Source organism: Apium graveolens, chromosome 8, assembly GCF_009905375.1.
Source record: "Apium graveolens cultivar Ventura chromosome 8, ASM990537v1, whole genome shotgun sequence".
Lineage (NCBI taxonomy): Eukaryota > Viridiplantae > Streptophyta > Magnoliopsida > Apiales > Apiaceae > Apium > Apium graveolens.
In genome coordinates this window covers 154,751,958-154,776,237 of record NC_133654.1, presented here as the reverse complement: position 1 = coordinate 154,776,237, position 24,280 = coordinate 154,751,958, and the positions used below count along the sequence as shown (strand labels likewise).

At 36.8% G+C, this 24,280-nt stretch overlaps 2 protein-coding genes across 25 annotated transcripts; both read right to left on the bottom strand.

Annotated features, from left to right (window-relative positions):
- Nucleotides 1-635: 635 nt before the first annotated feature.
- On the bottom strand, nucleotides 636-3,653 carry LOC141680081 (replication protein A 70 kDa DNA-binding subunit D-like). Its single transcript, XM_074486402.1, has 8 exons — nucleotides 3,504-3,653; nucleotides 3,116-3,389; nucleotides 2,924-3,011; nucleotides 1,685-1,809; nucleotides 1,384-1,598; nucleotides 1,061-1,218; nucleotides 940-988; nucleotides 636-854 (listed from the first exon to the last, which is right to left on the bottom strand). Exons 1-8 carry the CDS (start codon nucleotides 3,651-3,653, stop codon nucleotides 636-638), a joined length of 1,278 nt encoding a protein of 425 aa, XP_074342503.1.
- On the bottom strand, nucleotides 1,685-20,547 carry LOC141677199 (uncharacterized). Of its 24 annotated transcripts, none has more exons than XM_074483001.1 (24): nucleotides 20,389-20,545; nucleotides 20,190-20,262; nucleotides 19,424-19,566; nucleotides 16,999-17,115; nucleotides 16,431-16,538; nucleotides 16,271-16,330; nucleotides 15,870-15,986; nucleotides 15,514-15,621; nucleotides 15,345-15,413; nucleotides 14,951-15,058; nucleotides 14,782-14,850; nucleotides 14,601-14,660; nucleotides 14,207-14,317; nucleotides 13,916-14,023; nucleotides 13,732-13,800; nucleotides 12,829-12,870; nucleotides 12,571-12,618; nucleotides 11,095-12,465; nucleotides 10,408-10,762; nucleotides 9,627-9,837; nucleotides 6,123-6,203; nucleotides 5,726-5,784; nucleotides 5,530-5,656; nucleotides 1,685-1,809 (listed from the first exon to the last, which is right to left on the bottom strand). In XM_074483001.1, exons 3-23 carry the CDS (start codon nucleotides 19,452-19,454, stop codon nucleotides 5,608-5,610), a joined length of 3,351 nt encoding a protein of 1,116 aa, XP_074339102.1. In that variant the 5' UTR covers nucleotides 19,455-19,566; nucleotides 20,190-20,262; nucleotides 20,389-20,545; the 3' UTR covers nucleotides 1,685-1,809; nucleotides 5,530-5,607. The 24 variants fall into 24 exon arrangements, with proteins under 24 accessions (XP_074339102.1, XP_074339100.1, XP_074339108.1 ...); XM_074482999.1 differs by lacking the exon at nucleotides 1,685-1,809 and adding an exon at nucleotides 2,874-3,011; XM_074483000.1 differs by lacking the exon at nucleotides 1,685-1,809 and adding an exon at nucleotides 3,117-3,253.
- Nucleotides 20,548-24,280: the final 3,733 nt, after the last annotated feature.

Genomic DNA, 24,280 nt, shown 5'->3' with positions numbered 1-24,280 from the left:
AGGAAGAAATTGCGGCTACCAGGTAATTCCATGCAGATAAGTTGTGTATAGGTAATGCGGAAGCTGATGCTTAGTATTTTGAAGGAATAAACGTGTTATGAAGATAAAATTATCTAAGAAATTGAAGAAGACCAATATTTGAACCGGTATATATGTTTTTAAAGTTTTAGGAGATTCTTACATATTTTTCTTGATAAAGTGTCATTCATTATTTGTATGTTTGTGAAATTTTAGTAGTGTATCTTAATTTTATTTTATGTAGTCTAATAATTAGCCTTAGTTTAGGAGGGTTCGAAAAATATTTTTGGTTTCCTACGGTATATTGATGTAGTAGTTTTGGTTTTATAGAGTTGTAGTATAGTTAGTACATGAAATTTATTTACGTTGAAAACAATTGTATAATACAAAAGGTAATTAACCCACGTTGCCAATAGCGTTGTAAATATATAAAATAATAACAGAAAATGTAAATTTATGGAGCTATTAAAGTTTAATATTTCATAAGTTTGGCATTGCATCAGATAAGGAAACACATTTTAATTAGTTAAGCCGGGCTAAATATCAAAGGTTATTGTGCAGGCTGTTTGGAGATATGAATTAATAATAGTTTTTTCAAATGAAAGTGCGGGCGCCATCTACGCCACATTTTGCTTCTTGGCAGACCTGGTCGATGGGGAAGTTGCAGTGCTCCCTGATGCAGGTGCCATAGATGCTTGAATAATTTCAGATACGCGGGTCACAGTATACTCCTCGCATCCTTGTATTATGTTGTAGGGAGTGATTTTGAGTTGGAATGCACAGTACTTTCCAATGATATTATTAACCACGGGTGGGATAGTTGCCGTGTCCACCGCCTATAGAAAACATCAATATTGTTCATCATATGTGTTATTCACCAAGTGTTGGGTTTTTTTATTGTTTGGAGACCAAAAAATATACCTCTTCAGCTAATATTTTTTGCAGAGGGACACCAGCCACCACCCTAAACCTGAGTTGTAGGAATAATATTTTGTTAGATTGGATAGGTGTGTCATGAAGTTTATTGTAGGGGTAATCTTACCGCTGAGCCAATTGTTCCAGGTCTTCCTCGCAAGTGAGACATACAAATTTTCCATCCAAAGGCTTGATGGCGTGAGCACAAGTTGGGCAACAGTTGTAAAACCAGCTATTTCCATTGAGGATTGCAACTATTTTGGCCCGACAAATACAGCGCACAGCCTGTAGCCAATAGAAGTAAGAGTTAAATAGGGTCAACAACTTATTGTAACATGAATAGATCATGTAATTACGTTGAGACAATTTATTTACCGTCATGCATGAGTATGCATTAGCAAATGGTGGGTACACATGTGTTTATTGAATTAGTGTATGGAACTGAACTACCTGGGTTTCTGGAGGAATCGTTGTGCTGAGGATGGAGCTTATTAATAACTCTGACATGGCCTCTCCAGTTGAGGCAACAAAATCCGCTTTTTTTGGCGGATGTAAAGCTGCATTCTTGCCAGATGCATACAATGCCTTCTTTAGGGAAGACAATGGTTCATAGTCAATATTGACAAAGCAGCGGGTGGCATCTGTGCTCGAGAGGGAAGCCATAGCTGCAGGTTATTTTGGGGTTTAGCAATTTTGGCTAAGTTTTTATAGTTAGGACACATATGACAGGGACGACAGGGCACGTAGTTACCTGAGAATTTTTTTGCTAGCAAGCCAGTGATTACCAAAAACACAGGTTCCTCAACCGTTGCAGGAAGTATGTCTAGGAATTGGCGCGCCTTTTCCTCCCATAGAGTGACCAGCATATATTCTTGCCTGCAGAAACAGTTTTTAAATGTTTTGGGTGTGGGTTTGTATCAGTTAAAAAAATACACACAAGATAGATGAAACAGACAAGATAGCTGAACAATATAGACTGGGCTTTAGCCTTTATATATGCATTAAGAGGTTTAGGGCAATTGTAGGAGGTGCCACATAAATCAAAATAATTATAAAGCAAATTATGTATTATTGGTTGTTAGGAAGGCTTTAAATGTTTAAAAAACAATAATTTAGTCAACAAACAATGCATCAAACTAAATTACTTATAGTTGTACAGGGTTTAAAAATTTATTTTTTTGAAATTTTTTATTTTTTTTTTTTAAAATTGAACATATTAAGTCCATAGGGTTTTTTTTAATTTCCTAATTACAGTCGGCGATTTGTTTTTGCTAATAATCTGTCACTTATTTGTTTGGGTACGAAAATGAATTGCTGATGTGAAAGTAGTATATATTTGAATTTATATATGTTAAAAAAACATCTGGTAATATTTTTAAACAGTTTTGACTAATTAATGTATGGTTATTTGAATAAGAAACGTGAATGTAAAAATCTATTAAAAATGCTGTCATGATTTTTGGACTTAGATCAATATTATTATCAAATGAAGCAGTTTTTATTTCCATTTAAAAGAATCGAGGTGACGCAAGTCGTGGAACAGAATTAAATATAATATTAAACACATGTTCCCTATCTATGTACCCGACACATCTCTTCCACTTATTTACTTGGATCAGACATAAATTTCTATTTACTTATAACATGTAGACCCTTTTTTATTTCAATTCAATCTTAACCGTGCAAGTATGAGAAAGGGAATGTGCAGTGAGAAGTTGCTAAAAACTGAGCATCATGGTACTAAAATCTCAATGCCGTGGTGCTAGAAATAGGATGTAGCCAAACAATTACCTTGCATGCTTAGTATTGTATATAAGGACGCTGAAATATCCTTTTTAAGTTCTCATGAATTATCACAGAATGTTAAGCCAACTTTACTCAATATAGGGGCAGCCTATGTCAGAATCTTAACAGCAAGACGGAAATAGATCCATTGAAGTGAATAAAATAAAGAAGTTTTAAATACCACCATGTTGGTAACGCAATACACCTGTGATCAGTGAGCACCAAGTCAATCTTCTCAGCCCCGTTGTTTCTCTTCTCCATTCTACCGTAGCTCTTGACCAAGCCAATCACATCTACACGTTGGTTTTAAAAATAATAAAAAAGTGTGAGTACGAGATTTCGTAATACTGTTGGTATGATATTTTGTAATATTGTTGAAGTTAAGGGTTGGATATACCTATCAGCATAGTAACATTTCCCACCAAGTTCTCCATATCAGGAAAAGACCTTAGTTCAAATTTGTATTGAGGAATACTGATTGCGGGCTCAACAGTTTTTTCAATTTTAGTCTTGTAGTAAAAGCTGATTGTATAAGCTGCATCCACAGTTTTGTAATTTTTAGGTCCAGGCACCACCTTAAAATCCGAGATGGTGTAAACTTCATTTTCCTTGAGTAATGGTAAGTAGATTTGTTTTTGGTTGTTCCGAACAATTGCCATCATATGGTTACCCTACAAAGCTGAGAGAGTCAGCGAAGATTTTTTTTAATGTGATTGATATTCTTATGTGAGGCACATATGATAGTACAACCGTGAACTCATATTTTTGTTGATGGTCAAACTAACCTGTTGATCAAGCAGGATAATATTCGTATGCAGCAGCGTTCCATTACGCTTGTTAATAGCTTCCCAGATTCTTGTTACTCTAATCAGGACTTTCTCCTTCTCAGAGTTTGGTGTCAAAGAAGCCAAGGTGATAATGTCTGAGGAAGTCATTCTGAGTTTGTCAATTTTTTGTAAAGGGATATGTAAAGAGATGGATGGGTGGGATCGTGGGTTTATGAGTTATTTATATAGTTGTCTATATGCTTCAAGTAGGTGTCTGTTTGTTTATCCTACCTGAACTTGTTTGCTTATCTTACCTGACCTATCGGCTCCAGTAACCTATGTCCAATTTAAGGTAGTATTTATTGCCCTTATTATGAGCATCCAGCACCGGTTTGTGTTTCATATATGTAGAATGAGATGATATGTATAGCAGGGTGATATTTTAATTAATTTTATGGATGTACCGTGAGCTTGATTTCTATAATTTTTTGTTAAGTTTAATTGTGTATTTATATATAGTTCAAACTTTGGAATTTATCGAGAAATACTTAACTCACGTATAGGGAAATAATGAAGACACAACAGGTAAATATTGTTATTCCGATGCTTCCATTTCCCTGGAGACCACGTAGAATTAATTTTGCCCATAAATTAAGTTAAAAAATAAGTACTTGGATATACGGCTGGATGATTTAGTGTTATTATTATTATTATTATTATTATTAATATTATTAATATTATATTAAATAAATTTATTGCATTGGTTATTTTGTTTTAGAATGTGTAAAAATTATGAAAATGAACAAGTTTTTGCGAGGACAGGGTTATTTTGGCTGGTCTTAGAGGAAAATGTGATAATGTAATATAGGTAAGAAATATTTAAAAGTGTTGTAAATGAATGAGACACGAAAAGGCTTAACCTAAGAAATGTATAGGCAAAGGGTCGTATATGTTTTGTATGTGAAATGTCACTATCAGAAAGTGTCAGTTATATAAAGGGGTGCCTCGGGCTTTTGCTGGTTTGTGCAGCCAACAATTTGTAGTGACGAAATTAAGGCACCCGCTGTGCACCCAAAATGAGTAATGTTAGCTTGAATTTCGAAACTCTCCCCATTGATGTCATTGCTCTGCTGATGTATTGTCTTGCGGATGATGGTTTTGAAAGCTGTTTCAATTTGTTTCTAGCTTGGGCAAGGTCGCAGCGACCCTCCATGATACCAATACTCCTGAAAAATCTCCCTGTTCGTTCCATGTACAAGTATTGTGACAAAGGAAGCGATGCAGACAAGGCCTGTTTTGATAGGTTCATGAGTATTGGTGATAGTTTAGGGGTTGCTGATGCTGTTCTGTATCAAAGTTGTCGCGGAATATTATGTGCTGGGGGGAATATTCAGGGCCACCTTGCAGCAATACAAGCACTTGCATCTGGGGGTCATTATGCTTCCATGATTGCTAATTTTATTGTGCGTAGCTTGTACAAGCGTGAGTCAAGCAACAATACAGTGCAAGCTTTAGTTGGGATTTTCAGCCACCCGGAGTATAAGTATGGGATTGGCCCTTTCCTTACAGATCTGAATAGCATCTATGTATCATCTGGTTGTCCACGTTCTAGTTCTGTACCTTATTTGAGTGTCGTCTGTCCTAACCACCTAACAGATCAGCAGACGCCCACATTCAATGATCATACGGGGTCAGTGGACTGTTTCTTCTGCACCACGAACCTCATGTTGAAGGCGTTTGCTGGGGGCGCCTCCATTATGTGACCATGTGGGAGGTGGTTTAGTTGACGGGGTTCTCTAAATAGGTGTTCAAGCAGTGCAGCCAGTCAGACAAATCTATGTCATTTACTAAACATGGAATATGTGTCTATGAATCTTCTCTTACGTAATGTTTAATTTTAAGATTTAGCCACCCTTTGTGAAAGTGTTTGATTTTGAACTCGAAATCTGAATATAAGTGGTGATTCAGTATTGATATCTAAATAATATGTTAGCTGGATATATGTATTCTGAAATAACAAAATTTTGCTTGTGCTAGTCCTCACCTGATCTGAGGAAATGGTGAAGCATTTCCATTGTAAGCAATAGGGAAGTCTCATATTGCCGAGTGCAATCCATCACAGTCACATCATAGCCTGCCAGTATGTTATCAAGGTGGGTTTGCCTACTTCCCTGTCAAAAATTGAACGCCATGAAGGAACCATCAGTGTAGTATTCATGAATGTGAGCTACTATGCTTACCAAGTAATTTTTGTATTCATCAGCATCCATAATATCAGCAGAAATGCAGCAAGAGAAGGCTGCATAGGAAACAGCAGAAATTATAGAAACTCTGTGGTAAACAACCTTTTAGGCATAGTTAATAGACATGCACTGCAAAATGTATTTCTGCATTCCATTTTTTATGCATATTTATAAGTAATCTTTGTTGATGTTTGTCAATAAGATTAGTGACCATTAAGTTTCCCGGACTGTAATGTAAGTGCAAGGAGACTTGCGGACAGGGCAAGCAAAAAAAATACAAACTCCTCCTTGTTATCTCCAAGCTTGCCAATATATCGAGGAGGACCTCAATACAAACTCCCACAAAAATTTAAATAAAAGCACATTCCCAATATTCAAAATGAGGAAAACCTACCTTTTGCCCACACGTTTGATCCTGAACTGCTTGGTACTGGCGTTTACATACAAATGTTATGTTTACCAGTGGTTGTAGGTCCTGCCTGAGGAAAATATTTATCAAACAATCCGCGATCAGGTCATCCATGTATCAATAATAATATGTTTTATCAGCCGCTCAGAACTGCTCCATGTTCTCCGATCATGAATATTAATATAGAGTCATGTACTTAAATCCTTTCTTTAGTTTGTAAATGACAAGTTTTAATTACAAAGCTAATTGATCAAAAAATTGATAACATGCCAAAATAACTAAAAGGAATGAAGTCTACAAAGTGTCATGACCTTTTTTGACTTGTAATACAATTAGAAATCTTATTCATACTTGGATTATAAGCTCAATATCGAGGTAAAATTGAACTTCTTTTAACGCCATGCCTATATATGTATCTAAATTCACACAATACCCACTTGATTCCATTGAAGCATCATTCTTAAGATAAGCTTCACCCAAGCTGTGAAGGTATGCGCAACTGTCTGAAGTTAATTCCTCACTTTAATAGTAGTGGAGGTAAAAAAAACAAAAATGAGGCGCAAGATGGAATACTTCACAACAATCTAAAACACACCGAAGAAAACACCAGGAATCCTCCAAGTTAAGCCCATAAAATGAGGTGCAAAATGTTGTTTAAACCGTGTGCAATTATACAATCCCGGAAAATGCTATAGTATTTCACTAATGTTCATTTTCGTTCAATTGTGTTAGATCAGAAAATGCATACTAATAATAATAAAATTAAGGTTGTAGCTTCCATTTATACCTTTGAGGCTGGTTTTGGCTGTCAACCTACACCAGGTTATCAAATATTTCTCGGTATACAATATTCTTGGTGTAGCCGTTGTGAGTCGAATCATTGTCAACTGTGACTATTTTCAAACCAGCTGGCGAAGTTACTCTTGAGACTGCGACATACATTTGACCATGACCAAATACTGGGTTAGGCAAGTACAAGCCCACATTGTGTACCGTTTGCCCCTGGCTTTTATTCACAGTCATTGCATAGCAAACTGAAATTGGGAATTGCTTCCTTTTTAGCATAAAAGGCAAAGTCTTATCTGGAGGGCACATAGTTATCCTTGGAATGTAAGTGGTTTCACCAATTCTTTTGCCTGTTATAATCACCGCTTCAATAAGAAATGGGTAACACCGAGTGATTATGAGGCGAGTTCCATTGCATAACCCTTTTTTGGCATTTAGGTTACGCAACAACATGATTGGGGCACCGATTTTGACTTTAATTTCATGGTTTGGCATGCCACTAAATTTGAGGGAGTTTAGGTATTCTGGAGGGTACAGCACTTCGTCTACCTCGGAATTGGACGAACCCTTACAGATAGTATCACAGCTTTTGTATTCTTTAAATTCTCCTGGTAGTCTTTGTAAAACTGTCATATTGACATTTTCAACGCTTTCATTAAGTGGTGTCAGTATTGCCCTACTGCGTAGATACTCTAGGTCTCCATGCATGTGATGTAAGTCTTTGTAAATGTCATTGACTATTGTTTCAATGGGATCACCTGTGTACGCAAGGGAAAGCTGCAAAAAATTAAGATCCTGTTAGTTCCCTGAACCAACTTAAAATATATATGTACGTGAAGGTATGGTAGCTTATTTTGGCAGGTGTGAAAACTTGAGTTACGCGTTTTAGTCGAATGAACACACGTTCAAATGGGTGTAAAGTAAAACCTGACAGAAGAATTGGATGTGAGAGAGGTTTTTGGAAGGTGATTGAAGTGTGGGCATAATCATTTTAATTTTCAAAGCAGAATTATATAGTATGTAACTGAATGAGGGTGAATTGTGAAGTTGTAAGGTAGTTGCACTCATATGCGTTAATCTTGGGGAGCATACCTCCTCTGGTAATCTTACCCAAGAAGGGTCCAGGTCATCACCAAGTGCAATGGTTTCTTGCAATCCATCCCCCAGAGCTAAAACCCAGTCTCTAAAATGTAATTTCTTGCCCTGGATTGTAATAGGGGGAACATCTCGCTCAATCCGCATATTCTCATGTAGTTTAAAAATCTTACAGAATTGCCATAGTGGTGATTTGCTAATTGTTGCTGCAACAATCTCCTCACGTCCTTTCTTTGGAATGACTGGTAAAATCTGCCGGAAATCTCCCCCCAAAAGCATGGTAAGGCCGCCAAATGGTCGGATCTGAGCATCTACATGGACTTTAGCGCGTATATCACGGAAAGTGCGGTCGACAGCCTCAAAAACGTACCGGTGGGTCATTGGAGCCTCATCCCAAATGACTAAGCTTGTGTTGTTTATCAGCTCAGCGAGATAGGTGTTTTGTTTGATTTCACAACAGGTAAATTCATTAGGATCGATTGGTATTTTGAAGCGTGAGTGAGCTGTTCGTCCTCCTTCAATTAGAAGTGAAGCTATACCTGATGAGGCTACAGCTAGCACAATTTTTCCCTCGCTCCTGAGTCTTGCTAGAATTGTTGACCATAAAAATGTCTTCCCTGTGCCTCCAGGGCCATACACGAAGTAGAAGCCTCCTGCATTTGTATGCACGGACTCCAGAATTTCATCAAAGATGAGGCGTTGCTTCGAGTTGAAGCAATCAACCCCTTCACTTGCCTTTGATCTAAGCTTTTCGCGGTCATACATCATCTCTTCCAATAATAAATCATTTTTATACCTAGTGGTGGAGACAATATTAAGTTCTGGCAGGCCAGGAAAATCCTCAAGTTTCTTCCCATACTGCTTTAATAAATGAGACATTGCTTCGAGGGCCAACATCTGCTTGTCAGCATCACTGATTTTAAGATTCGGGAATTGGGTCATTTTCCTTTTCGTATACTGAATGTCATCCGCTAAGTTGGCCCAGTGTTTGTCCCAGAGTTCCGATGGGTTGCTTATTTCGCAGAAGACTAACAAAGTGACAAACAGATCACGTAATTGAGGGGAAGTTGCACAAAGTGCTGCATCGTCTAGTGCAAGATGCCATTCCTTGTCAGAGTCCAACAATCCTCTCCGGAAGCATGCCTCTTTATGGGTAGGGTAAACAATGCCTCCCACAGTTCTGATCTCCTCAAATGTTTTAGCGCCTACAACAATATTTAACAATAAACGCATGTAGAATCGTTCACCTGAAGCCGGGTGTGCATAGACCATGCGGCCAACAACGTTGACATTTTGTTTTCGGCGAAACCATCGCTTGGCGGATGAATCCCAACGAAACTTTGTAGGGTATTTTGTGAAGGTTAAATTATGCCCAAGGTTGTCAAAACGATTGTTAAGCATCCACTGAATGAACATTGTGCCATCAGGATCAACCCTACGAACAACCTCAGGCAAGGTCTCGTTGTCACGAAATCTAACCTCCTGCTCATTTTCCAAATGAAAGTATAAACGCTGAACAAATGGCTCCCTATAATGTATGGTAAACTCAAACAGGCGCCAACTGGCCTCAGCCGCTGATACATATCGATATGAGAGATAGTTGCTGACCTCATCACAATTGTTTCTCCTGACCGAAGAGGATGCATCTTCACTTCCATGCTGGTGCTGCCTACCCTGTTCCAATCGAATTATTGCCGTATCCGGCCCCTTGCCGATATATTTAAATAAATATTTAATTGAGAGAGACCGATTGCAGTACTCAACATTTATATGCCCCTGGTATTTGACAAGCAACCCACGGTGGTAGGGTACAACATGCCTAAAAAAAGAAGCAATAATAAAGATGTAAGCTCGTATGCAGTTGCACATGACTGAGAAAGATATGGAAACAGATTTTTAATAACCACCATTACACAGAAATGTAATTCATATTATTGCTGACACTATGCTAGGTTTACAGTAATAATGTAAATGCATATAAACATAGTTGTACACGATCGAGGATTGTTTGTACGGCCTTCCTACTGAATTTGGTTGGACTTTAAATTCCCACTATTCGGCACAAATTGCTAAATAATCACGTAATTGAACACTATGTAATAAGGCGGGTAAGTCATACACAGTTCAATTAAGGTATGTATGGAAGAGTTAAATACTGCCATGTTTATTTTTAACTAACACCACAATAGTGTACCAATAGTTGGACTGAATAATCCATGTCATTAATTTAATGTGACATTTGTTCCAGCTAATATGAGTTAACATAATGTTTAATTTAAGGTTCCAATTAACCAAGGGACCAGTTCACGAAACTTTACATATACTTTTTATGATAGGAATAAGATGATTATAGCTAGACCCTATTAAGATTAATAAACAGGCAACCAACCTGTTATCTAGATGTATTCCATTACACTCCACCGTAATTTTCAGATCCCTCCTTCTATAAACAGCGTAGCCGTCATCATCCAAAGTTGTGGCATCCCTGAAGGTTTTTGGATAATGTTTTGTGCACTGGCCATTGGACATGCATGGACATTTAGGGTTCGCTGCGCCGCATGGCCCATGCATCATAAACTGAGAGACAGCTTGGTAACCTACTGGATCGGCATCTTTATCTGGAATCTCTGCACTTATTACACTATCAATATCATCCATAGTGACTAACTTGTCAGCAGTTGCCAACCAGATTACAATATGAGCGTGGGGTAAACCACGTTTTTGAAACTCGACTGTGTATACCACTACAATCAAACACATAATTGAGTGTAAGTGGAAACCAAAAATATTTGTTGATAATGATGGTGTACATCGAACACCAAGTTCAAAATGTGGTTAGGTGCATAAATAGTAGAATTTACTTGCACAGATTCAAAGTGTTTTGTGAACAATTTTCCTACCCTAAGCAACGATATAAATACATAAATTGCTCCTTTTTAAACTAAATAAAATACTGTGTAGAGGGATGTGGTGCTTGTGATTGAATTGGCGCTCTTGGAGTAACAAAATCAGTGATAATTTGCAGAATTATTTAAAAGGTGCTAAGGGTACATTGTTAAGCGAGGACAAGGATTACCTCCAATGAGACGACCTAGAACATGTTTTTTGGTGAGGTCATTTATCATGGTGTCTAGTTTCATCTTAAAAACGCGTGCCACGATATCTGGATGCACAGAAGCATCATGTGAGCCTGATGCATGAACTGCATGCTGGATTTCAGCCCATTTTGGATTACAGGTAAAAGTGATGAACAAATCTGGGTGGCCAAATTCCTTGCATAGAGCCAAAGAATCTTGAAAATTCTGCTGCATATATCTATACCCACCAGTGAAACTTGATGGCAGGACCACTCGTTTTCCCACATCTGTGGCATCTACATCACCCCGTCTCATACTGTCTACAATGTTATTGTAAAGTTCCGATCTTATTAGAGATTGGTGTCTTCGTACCCACATTAAGCGACCGTGTTCCACCGAGCACCAGGCGTCAACTATGAATTGCAAGAATAGGCGGCCTCCGAGAATTATTGTATGTCCTTCACCTCTGCGATATTGTGCCCGAAACACATAATATTCTCGCATGCTGACCTTGTTATTTTTTTTACACTCAGAATTGTCAGCATTACGGTGCTTAATATTGGTTCGGTAGCCGTCCTCCCCATATGGGAACAGTAGAGGGTATTGTAATGACATGTAAGAAGGATGGAGGTCACTGATATGTTGCAGGCCCATTTTTTTATGCTCAGCCACAACATCACGGCGATTTGCAAAGTCATTATCCACCACAAGGCCAGCAAATTCGTAATCATTTTCAGTTGGGATGTTTTCAAGACGGCCATCAGATGTTCTTCTTGCCAACAACCTCAAGGTAACTGTTTCAGCTTGAGAACCCGTGATGCGGTCCCGCAATTGCTTAAACATACCCACCAATACATTTTCACGTTCCAACATTCCCTGTAACATGGTCACAATCGCTGGATCCACTTCCCCCATCCTGCTCGAGAAATCCATTCGGTGGGCGACAGCTTCTTGACCATCATACATGTATAATTGGGCAAACTTAGGAGTCAGGCCATCAGGGGGTACCAAAGAACCAAGACTATGGTATGTAAGGCCACTTATGCGAAAAACGAATGGTCCTTTTCCTTTATTTACTGAATGGTCAACATTACCCCCAAAGGAGCAGAAAGCAAAAATGTTGTTGTAAACTCTGCTCTTACTGAAATACTTATTTGATGTCAACCCATCTGGAGTTATCAATCCCTTCAACTCTGGAGGCGGTTCGCGTAGCAGAGGAAGCTGAACCTTTCCCTTGCCACAACAAATGGAATACCCTTTTGCCCCGGAACCCACATGCCTCCCTGTATACTCCGCACTCCATACCATTGCAGTGCAGTATCCGCAAGTCTCCTCTTGCCTTCCAAGGTTAAGGATCATATTACTTTCCACTATGTCAGTAAAGCAACATTTAGAGGTGGATTAAGGTGCATTAGCTTAAATAGAACGAAGTAAGCTTTTATTAATTTCACTTGGGGACTAAAAAAATGCCTTACTGAATTCCTTTTTCTTCCGATCTATGGATTTGCGTATTTGCGGTGTTTCTGCAAATGACAGGGACCGGCAGTGTTAGTATGCATTGGCCGTTATAAATGTAAAACTACTGCATGAAGGCACAGTGTGGTAGGAGTGGCAATTTGTGCAGGCATTTTGCCTCCGGGGATCTTGAGGAATGGTATATGTTGCATCATGATGAATGGCCTTATAAAGAACAGATGGAGGAAAGTTTTCTTGACAAAGTAAAGAGAAAGTACCTAAACGTTCTGCCAAGGGTAGATTGCTGCCTATCGCCGCACCTGTTTGTAAGATCAGAAAGATGCATGCCAAAAAATATTTTAACAAAATGAAAAAATCAAATCAAATATAGGATAATTGTTCTTGGCACATAATTTATAATATTTTAATGCCATAATTCTGAATCTTAATGCAGGTCCGATAATATATCATACTATATAATTTTCCTGTATGATTATTGCATGAGATTAAAAAAAATATGCATTCTAAAGGATTATGCTCCAAACATCCAGCTCAGCTTTATGCCCCAAAGATAAAAAATTAAATAAAAATAATTCAAGATATGATACAAATGCTACAACTCGTCTTGAGATAAAGCATAGATATTAGTGATATACACCGCAATGTATCAAGTAGTTACCAATTTATGCGGAACCTCGGCCCAGGTGCAAAGACATCACCATGCTCATTAACCAAACAGTTAATTTGATGCTGAAACACCCCAGTATTTTAAAAAACATGAAAGCCATTTTCTTATATTTTTAGAAAGAACCCGTGTTAAAACATGAAATTAAGCTTTGATAATTTTCAAAGCATTAACTTAACTAACAATGGACATAGATATAGTTGCCTCCAATAACATTTTTGTCAGAGGTGACATACATTTTAATTTTAAATTGGTTATTATAATTTGGCAGCCTACGCGGGATCAACATGCACCTATCTTTCCTTTTATATTGAGATTGATTGGGAAATTTTAAAATAAAATTTTCTACCAATTTTCTCCAATAATGTAAGCACATGTCCTACATATATATTGGATGTAAAGCCACATAATTCGAGTAGTGTAACCACTAGTTGGCCCTATACACAGCAAAACCTACTAATTTTTAGGTTGTTCAAAATACGGGAACGGGAGTTACCTTCTCGCAATTCTACAGCCGAACTCCAGTCACTTGGGGCAGCTGCGGAGGAGCCTGATGCTTCACCTGCTGAAAAATTTGAAGATGTTGATAAGAATGATATTTAGATGATAATATTATATGACTTCTTGGGAAATTTAGAGCTCTGTGACATTTTGATAAACACTTTTTTGGTTGTTCTTACCATTGTTATCTTGGTGATGAATCATGGGGCCTGATAAAGTACAACAGAGCCGAGTGTTATCCGATATGATAGGTCTAGGGCTTCCTCTCTTCCTTAAAGGGTCCCCTCCTATTTTAAAAGAAAAGCACATTAAAACACGGTATGTGGAAGAGGTTCATAGTGGGCGGTGGGAGATAATAACTGCAAATAACTTTCGCGGGATGGGATTCATGTGCCTCTCATACTGAGGAACATGTAACTAAGAGAAGGTTTTCAGAGGCCAATAGGTTGTCAAACACATGCTTAGCTTACCTTTTGGTCGGGAGAAAGTGATCCTCTTTCTTGATAATCTTCGTCTTTCCAACACCTCTGGAGTGACAAGATTCGGAGGACGTCCTCTACGTTTTGGTTGTTTATTACTATCTATCAAATTAAGTAATGAAGCATTTATAAGGGCCCGTGTATTTAAAAATGTAAAATGCAAATGTTTTGCAAGATTATCGCCGCTGGGAAATAAGGAATATTGCCAAACAAAGAAACATGTGCGACTATGCATGATAGTGTCTTTTTTAAATATAAAGCCCAAGATTCTAGTGCAAGCACAACATATGGGTTCCCTATGTCCCTAAATGTGTATAAAAGTACTGCATTTATTGCGCGCCACAAACAAAGAGATGGCAAACTGTCTTTGAGCAACAAACTCTACCTATTGGAGACTCTGTTGATGGCGCATGGAATGACGCAGAAATAGATGTGGGAGACAGACCTGCGTGGCGAGAAAATTTTAATGGCAACCCAAATAGTGTTGTGAGTCGGGGATAAAGCAGTTTACTATTACGCAGAATTACTATGCACAAACTATTTTAAAATGGAGCAACAAAGATCACCTTGGGATGGGGATATAACTGAATTGAGCCGACATTCATGAGGCGCCTGACAGGCTGGGGCATCATCACCTGATCAAACAAACATCAACGATAAGGCGCATAAGATACTGGTAATAATAATTTGCACAGAGAGGGCTAATATGATTAAATATGCTTAAGGGTGGGTCACGTTGATCACACGATCGTTGAATTTCACAGGTTCCTAAGCCGTGGGTATGTGCAATAAGCTCTGTCACACCACGCCTAGGCCTACCCCTCCTCCTTAAAGGACCTTCCCCTGCTTTATGGACGTAACCATTTATTAGGGGAAACACATAACCACTATGAGATTTAAAGAACTAATTCAAATGTAAGCAACGCAAGCATGCCCGAACCACCACCAGGCAGGATGATTCGGCCACCACCCCCGCAAAGCAACCTTTAGAGGTAAGAATTTATTCCATACAAAATAGACGGTTAAGCATGAAAAGTATATAATTTATGATCAAACGCGAATTAAGGCGTTTGGCAATATGTGGCATCACTATGCACAAACATTTTTAAAATGGAGCAAAAAAGATTACCTTGGGCTAAGGTTATAACTGAGCTGAACCGACACTCATGATCTGCATCACAGGATGGTGCAGCATGACCTGATCCAGAAAACAACAACGATCAGGCGGATAAGATATTAGGAATAAACAGTTACCCGGAGAGGGCTAATATGATTAAGTATGGAGAAGCGTGGCTCACATCGTTGATACGATCCTTCAATTTCAGAGCTTTCTAAACCATGGGTGTGTTCAATAGGCCCTGTCACATCACGCCTAGGCCTCCCCCTCTTCCTTGCAGGTCCTTCCTCTAGTTCGAAACATAGAAATAACCATTTGATTAACAGCAACAGATAACCAACATGAAAGGAGAAACATTAATTTAAATGCATGTCAAACTGGCACGTCAGCACCCTCACGAGACAGCATAATGTGCTCCACCTCCATAAAAAAATATGGGTAAGCATGAGAAATGTATAAGTAATGACCAAATGTGAGGTCGGAGGGCATTATTGCATGACAGTGTCAATACACATGAACATTAGGATCACAACTCACTCTTTGCCCGAGCAGCATTTACTCTCTGTTTTGATAATCTCCTGCGCTCTAACACTTCCTCAGTCACAACTATTGGAGGCCGGCCCCGCTTCCGTGAAGCCACAGACCCAATATTGGCTGCCACGAGTTGAATTAACAATCATAAATAATTTGCACACCTAGTGACCAACCGTAAATATTACAGCAGTGTTAGAACATGTCATGCAAAATATAGTCATGGAGCAGTTGTGGTTATTGTGCATGGTACATTTACAATATTAAGTTTGAAAACCACAACACTTCATTTGTTCTGGTCTACATGTACATGTAATGGCAAAGTTATTTTAAACAGCTACAGACATGGTAATCATTTATCAAGCAACATAGAGTAATTTCTTCAACAATGTCGCAGTAAAGATCACCTTTTGCTGATGACGCATCCGAATTAAGGGGAGATGTTTGAGTTGATGTTGCAGCACCATCTAGATAAATGATTGATTAGAGAAAAGTGCACGCTAAATCGTAGGGAACAATTCAACTTTATAAGTATATCAGAATGGGTAAGTTTCCTGCAGGACTCACATTGGTGGCCTGCAGTATTAATCCGCGTACTTGGTAAATCCTCCTCGCCTTGGACGGTTCCTGCCACGCCATGCTTCGGCCGCCCTCTTTTCCTGGAAGGCCCTTCCCCTGATTTAAAATGACGGCATTACTGAATGTTAATTAAAGGGAAATAACACAAGAGACAGCCAGCAAAAGCATACTAAATAGACTAAATATACATGAGTATACTGATACTGGATATCACGATTCTCTTTTTGGTTTCAACTATCACCTCTATATTTGTATTTTGTCCAACATTTTTTTAACGTTCAATGTAACAGCTTAATCACTTAATCACTGGAATTGCATATATCAGGAAGGTTTTGGGCTTCCAAACATAGACTCTGTTTGGCTGTGTAGTAGTGAAGCGGCTATTTCATGTATAATAGTATAATACCATATCACCCTTCAATGTAATAACAAAAGAGTCGGATCACAAAACATTGTAATTCCATTATTATAATCACATAGTCGCTTCTGGCCTTACACAAACAAATCATAATAAGTGGAATTAAGTTGTTGGGATTGTATTACAATTTGAACTTACGTTTCGGGCGGGCAGCATTAGCCTGCTGTTTTGAGAGCCTTCTGCGTTCTAGCACCTCTTCGGTCACGGGTATTGGAGGACGGCCCCTGCCCCGTGGGGGCACATCACCTTCATTGACTGTCATGCATAGATTTGGTTATGAGTACATTTTAAAGTTGTATCCTCTAATTGCGTAATGAACAGAAAAGTACCCTTTTACACTCAAGTACTATGCATTTGAAGGCAACAATCTTTCAAACCTCCCCCACCTAGGTTTTGGAGCAATCAAGACTATCGAGGAAGAGCCTCCCCGTAAAAAGTGAGTTATCACAAAAAAGTTGTGTTGTATATTATCATTGACCATACCCAGTTTTCAGGTTACTGGTATTGACCCCTTTAATCCTCATATTTAATATGCATGTGTGCATTTCTCATGCTTAATATTTTATTTAAAAAGGGAGGCCACTAATCCCTCATAACCTTATGAGTTTAATTTAAAATTATATAAAATTTAATATGGGTAGTTATACACATGTTTTTGTGTTCAGGGCAGGTGGTTTTACCACAAATTTGAGATGGAATGAGCACCTTTTTTAGTCTTGAATGTTATAATTATTATAGCTCCTATTACATTTATATAAACATGCGGAAAATTAAAATATCTTAATAAGGATATAAGTTGATATACGATTTTAGTTATAATGATCACTAAACCCTTTAATCCTCATATTTAATATGCATGTGCGCATTTCTCATGCTTAATATTTTATTTAAAAAGGGAGGCCACTAATCCCTCATAACCTTATGAGTTTAATTTAAATTTATATAATATTTAATATGGGTAGTTCTACACATGTTTTTGTGTTCAGGGGAAGGAGACTTCAAGAAAGAAGGGTAAACCCAGGAAGTTCATCAATCAGGGCAGGTGGTTTTACCACAAATTTGAGATGGAATGAGCACCCTTTTTAGTCTTGAACGTTATAATTATTATAGCTCCTATTACATTTATATAAACATGCGGAAAATTAAAATATCTTAATAAGGATATAAGTTGATATAAGATTTTAGTTATAATAATCACTAAAACTATAGACATATATACATTTCATAATTTTAGTGTTTATGTAATTGTTACTTCCATTACGTAATTTAGCCAAAGAAAATTTTATTAGGATCACAGTTTTGAATTTCAAAATATATAAATTAAAAAATAAATAAAAATAGGCAACATATAACACAATCAAATTTCTAAATCATTAGCTTGAGTTTTTTGTTATACAAAATAGTAAGTACATTGATATTTTATTAGTCTAACAATTATTTCTAAACATCATAATTGTACAACCATAAAATTCAAATGTATGACAATTAAACTAACAACGCCTTAAATCATGTCTACACAAAATTAATGATTGTTAGAAATATAATTTTACAAAATGTTAATTATTTAGATTAATATCTCTTTGTAAAGAACAATTATTTTTGCTTGAGATTTTCATAATTTCCATATGACCTATACATTAAAAATTTAATTAATTAATAATTATTGAATCTTGATATTTTAGTATTTTAATTTTTGATTTCTTTATGTATGAGTAATGAAGTTCTTGTCCATAATTTCCAAACTATGTTTTTTATACACATCACTCATATTCCATAATGTGTCATCAATCTAGTTGCAAGCTCAATGTAGTCTCCAATTCTCTAAGATGTGGAATTTAACTGGCTATTGTAAATCAAATGAGATAGCAGGAGGCTCAGATGTATTTTCTGCACCAGATTGCTATCCACTACTATCCAACGGCCACAACTCTGGGCAAGGCACCAACTGCTTGTCTACTTTTCTAGACACTCTATTTAGCATACTAAGCATAACTTCTGTGTATATCTGTGTCGGTCAGCTGGCTGAATCCCTAGAATCAAAGATTGGCAAAGTTCAAAATGATAACCAGCCACACAAGGTGTCAAGGATAACAAAGCTTTTCCTACTATTTGTGCAGGTGGGGAGGAACAAATGGAGGTTTTCTTGTATGTGCACCCTTTTGATCTAATTTAATGAACATTTTTCTGGCCAATATTATTACTTACATTTAGATACGTGGATTGTTGATATGCAGGCAACTCTACATTAGTATTGTTACTTCTGATTATTACTTGAAATGATTTTTAGACAGTTATTCCATCACAAACTTCTTCTCTAAGGTTTTTTTACTTATTACCTATATATATTAAGTTATTATATGTATATTGGGGGTTTTAAATTCTCTAAAATTGTATAAACAAAAGCTATGTTTTGAGTATTAAAAAAATTGTTGCAACTTCATACAACACAACAGAACGACATGAACAATTACAATGAATTGTTTTGTACCAGAACACAATTGCATACACACGCAAACCCAAACACATACTAACGATCGACAAATAATTTTGGTTCTATTCTTACCGATTGTCTCGCCTCCAATATGGTCATCCATCAACGCCCCTAGATTATCCGGCCACACTCCAATCTCCAGAGCAAAACTGTTTAATTATCTAACTCCAGACTACAATTGTCGGTACCTCACAAGGTACCCCAAATGGACGTATCTGCAAAAGAGCCAAGATTCATTGCAAGTAGATAAAAAGCTAGTTTATGGAGTTATGATGTGCAATGATGGAGGTTTGAGGAAACAGAGCTACTGGAACTGCCAGGCAAATGATCACTGAATTTGTTTTCAGCCTTTTTTGCAGCGCCTGAAAATTTTTCCCACTGCCAAGTACTATGCGTAAACGTTTTATGGAACCCAAGAAATTATATTGAATAAATTCCGGGAAAAATTTTATGCAGGAACCCCTCTCAAAAGCATGGAGTGATATATGGATTATGTACCCAAATTTAGTTTTTGATGATGAATTTTTCTCCCGACTTGTTTCAAAAAAGTTTCCTACGGAAGATAAACAAGTTCAACTATCTGAAGTTTCAAAAACCATAAGTAATATATTTTTACTTCACAGCGGCCCCATTTTGACATTTATTCTTAATGTTCCTCTGCATCTGCCTCTTCACCAAAGTATGAATGTTTGGATCAAATAGATACCAAATAATGGTGGTTGACTACAAAATGCCCTCATCTTTCTTTTCAATTGGATAGAATTCTACCCTTAAAATTGTGCCTAAAAGTGAAGCTGGGTATATTAGCAGAAGGAGAAAACTAAGGCAAAAAGCAAACCTTGAGGATTAAGCGGATGGTTTTTTCTTCAAATCCAAAGAACTGGGAGACGTTCCGACATCAGCAGAAAAACCTTGGAAAGCAAATGTTAATGAAAGTGTTAGGAGAGTTCACACAATTGGATATAATTCTACCCTTAAAACACAAAGGCTCAAATTAAACAATCAAAATTGATGGAATCTCATGACTGAGGTCACACCGACAGCACAGCCCCAGAACCGACCCTCCAAATTAAGGGAAAAACCCCACCGACGGCCTGGCTGGCACAACAGCAAAGAGGGAGAATACAGATGCCTCAGGGTCCGGACAAGGGAATGTAAAAGATAACGGGCTCCGCCGGTGCGCCAATTTTGCTTATAATGGCTCAAGACTTTTAAGACTATAGATTGCCCCTTGTTGGGCTATTAATTTAATAATTTAATAATAATTAATAATTTAATAATAAAATTACTCACCATTTTTGAAGACATTAAAATGGCTCAAGACTTTTAAGACTATAGATTGCCCCTTGTTGGGCTATTAATAATAAGATAGATAAAATAGTATATAATATTAAATCAAATTATACTATCGATCCAATTCTAAATAAAAAATAAATTACATAAAATTAGTTGGATTTGTAATCTCGGATTAAAATAAAATAACAAAGACTGATAAAAATTTGAAAGCAAATTCGTTTGGTCGATATAATGTCATCGGGCTAAAACAAAAAATAAACGAGTTAAAATAAAATAAATTGAAAGCAAATTTGTTTGGCAAATATAATGTCATATTAGAAAAAAAAATTATACAAATTATCAACTCGGTCTAAAACATAATAATATTCATTCCAAGCTAAAATGAAATTAAACAAAAAAATAAATATATATAGTCGGATTTGGTTGAGATAACGGGTCTGAGATTAAAACCAAGATTTGCTGGCTCAGGATAAAACAATATAACAAATACTACCGATCTAACTAAAAAATGTTTTATCAGACCGGGATACAACATAATGCGTTGGTCGATATAATGTCATCAGAATAAAATAAAAGATGTTATTTATTCGGCTTAAAATAAAATAATATGTAACCAGAGCTAAAATATAATTAAAAATAAACTAAATGTAATTAGATGATTGATATAACGAGCCTAAGTCTAAAACAAAATAATGTATATTATTGATCTACGCTAAAACTAAAATTAAATTCAAACTAAAGGTAATTCTTACAGTACTGATCCGTGTTAAAATAAAATTAAAGTCTACCTAATTCGTTACTAGGTATAATTTAGGCTTAAGATTGTGGGATAACCGGTCTCCGGCCCTAATAGCCGAAATATTATAAGTTTGATTGCAGATCTGTGTGTAAAATGTTTGGATTTATATAATTAAGGATTTTTTTCAATTTCTGTACTATCGAAAATTATTAATAAATAAAAATAGAGATGATTCCCTAGTCAGTATAATTGTGTCGGACTAAAATAAATCAATATATGTTATTCATCCGGGCTAAAAAAATTATAAAATTGATTCATGATAAATTAAAATTAAAATAAAAAAATAACTATGTTATATATTGTTAGATATATTTGATAATGTCATGTCTAATATGATTCATGTTTAGTTTTCAGATCTTACTTAAACTGGACAAATCAGTACTTAACTGAAATCAGCACTTATACTGAAGTCATAACTTAAGTGATCAGTACTTAAGGTTCAGGAGATATTTATCAGGAGATAATATCAGGACTTAAAGAAAACTTTCAGATAAGGAAGGCGGCTGATTGAAAGGAAAGAAGATCAAGACAAACGTAAGAAGAGATATGCATGAAGAAGGAATTCTGTGAAGAATGGAATACTTGGAAGAAAGGATAACTGATTGATATATTTTAGGAAGCAGAATTATATTCCATATCAATTAGCGATTATCTTGTAACTGTGTGATATATAAACACAGACATAGGGTTTACACTATAAGTGTTATCATTATTGAGAATATTATTCATTGTAACCCTAGCAGCTCTCGTGATATTTGTTCATCACTGAGAGAGGACAGTTCCATATTGTAACAGAGTTTATTGCATTGAATAAAGTCTATTTTCTGTTACTTGTGTTATTTGAATTCGATTTGATTATGTTATACACTGTATTCAACCCCCTTCTACAGTATGTGTGACCTAACAAGTGGTATCAGAGCCTATCTGTTAACACATAAACAATTTAAGATCCAAAAACAATCATGTCTGAAGCAGAAACTCCAACCAAGCCCACCAAAACTAAAGAACCACCAAAGACTCAAATCCATAGTCGATATGAGGCTATTAGAGTTCCCATACTGAAGCCATCTGAATATCCTATATGGAAGGTGAGGATGACTATGTTTCTGGAAGCTACTGATCCAGAATATCTTGAAAGAATCCATGAAGGGCCTCACAAGCCAACAAAACTCGGCGTTGTAGTTGCAGGTGAAGCAGCAAAGTCTGTACCAAAGGAGAAGAATGATTACACTGCTGAAGATATCGCATCAATTGCTAAGGATGCTAAGGTACGACACTTGCTGCATAGTGCCATTGATAATGTAATATCAAACAGGGTAATTAACTGCAAGACTGTAAAGGAGATATGGGATGCCTTGGAGACAAGGTGGCAGGGAACTGATTCGATTAAGAAGAACAGGAAGACAATACTCACTCAAGAGTATGAACACTTTGACTCAAAGCCTAATGAGTCATTGACTGATTTATATGACAGATTTGTCAAACTCTTGAATGATTTGTCACTAATTGATAAGGAGTATGATCTTGAAGATTCAAATCTTAAATTCCTGTTAGCTCTTCCTGAAGGTTGGGATTTGAAGGCTACAATTATAAGAGACAACTATAATCTTGAAGAAACAACTCTTGATGAAATTTATGGGATGCTCAAGACTCATGAACTTGAGATGGAACAAAGAAGCAAGAGGAAAGGAGGAAAGTCAAGGACAGTTGCTCTTAAGGCTGAAGAAGAATCCCCCAAAGCAGCTACCTCAAGGAAAGGCAAAGGAAAAACGTTCTTCACAAAGTCTGATACTGAGTCATCAAGTTCTAATAGTGATGATGATTCAGAAACTGAAAGCTTACCTGAGATAGATGCTGATGAAGAGATGATGAAGCTGTGTGCTCTTATGGAGAAAGGAATCACAAGGATTGCATACAGAAAGTTCAGGAAGGGAAAGAGGTTTTCCAGGAAAGGTGCAAGTTCTGATAAAAAGAATTTCAGAAAATATGAAGGCAAAGGAGGGAAGTCTGACAGAGGAGATTACACAAATGTCAAATGCTACAGCTGTGGTGAGAAATGCCACATATCTCCTGATTGCAAGAAAGTGAAGAGTGATAAAGGCAAGGCTCTTGTCACAAAGAAGAAAAGCTGGACAGACACTTCAGATTCTGAAAGTGAGGAGAACTATGCGTTGGTGGCAAATGCTGATATGGCAAATGCTGATAGCAGTCCTGAAGCTGCTGAGTTAAAGGTACCTCAAACTACTTATGCCTTTCATACTGATGATATTAATGAGTTGAGAAGATATTTTAAAACCATGTTCATTAGTTATAGAGATCAAACTTTAACATGTGAAAGATTAACTTATGAAAATCTTGCTTGTAAAAAGAGGAATGATTATTTAGAAAAAGAGTTAGTCATGTTCCATCAAACTCAGAATGATAGAGATGATGCTTTCTATGTTAGAGATGAAGTACTTAAAATGAATGAATCTCTAAAAACTGAGCTAGAAAAGGAAAGAGAGATTATCAGGACTTGAACTAACTCTGGCAGAACAACTCAGAATTTGTTAAGTAGTGGAAACTGGAAAGAGGGCTTAGGTTATGGAGATGATAAGAATGATAAAGGAACTGTAGATATTAAGCCTATAGTTGTTAAACAAAAGCCAAAGTTAAAACCTGTTAAGTTTGTAGCTGTAAAGTCTGAAACTGAGAAATCAGAAGTTAAAGAGGAATTAACTTCTGATAAACTAAAACAGGAAAAGACAACTGAAGTAAACGTAGGATTAATGAAAAAGAAGTAGCTTAAGCATAAGCTGAAAGATGTAAAGAATATAAACAAGGTAAAGTCTCCT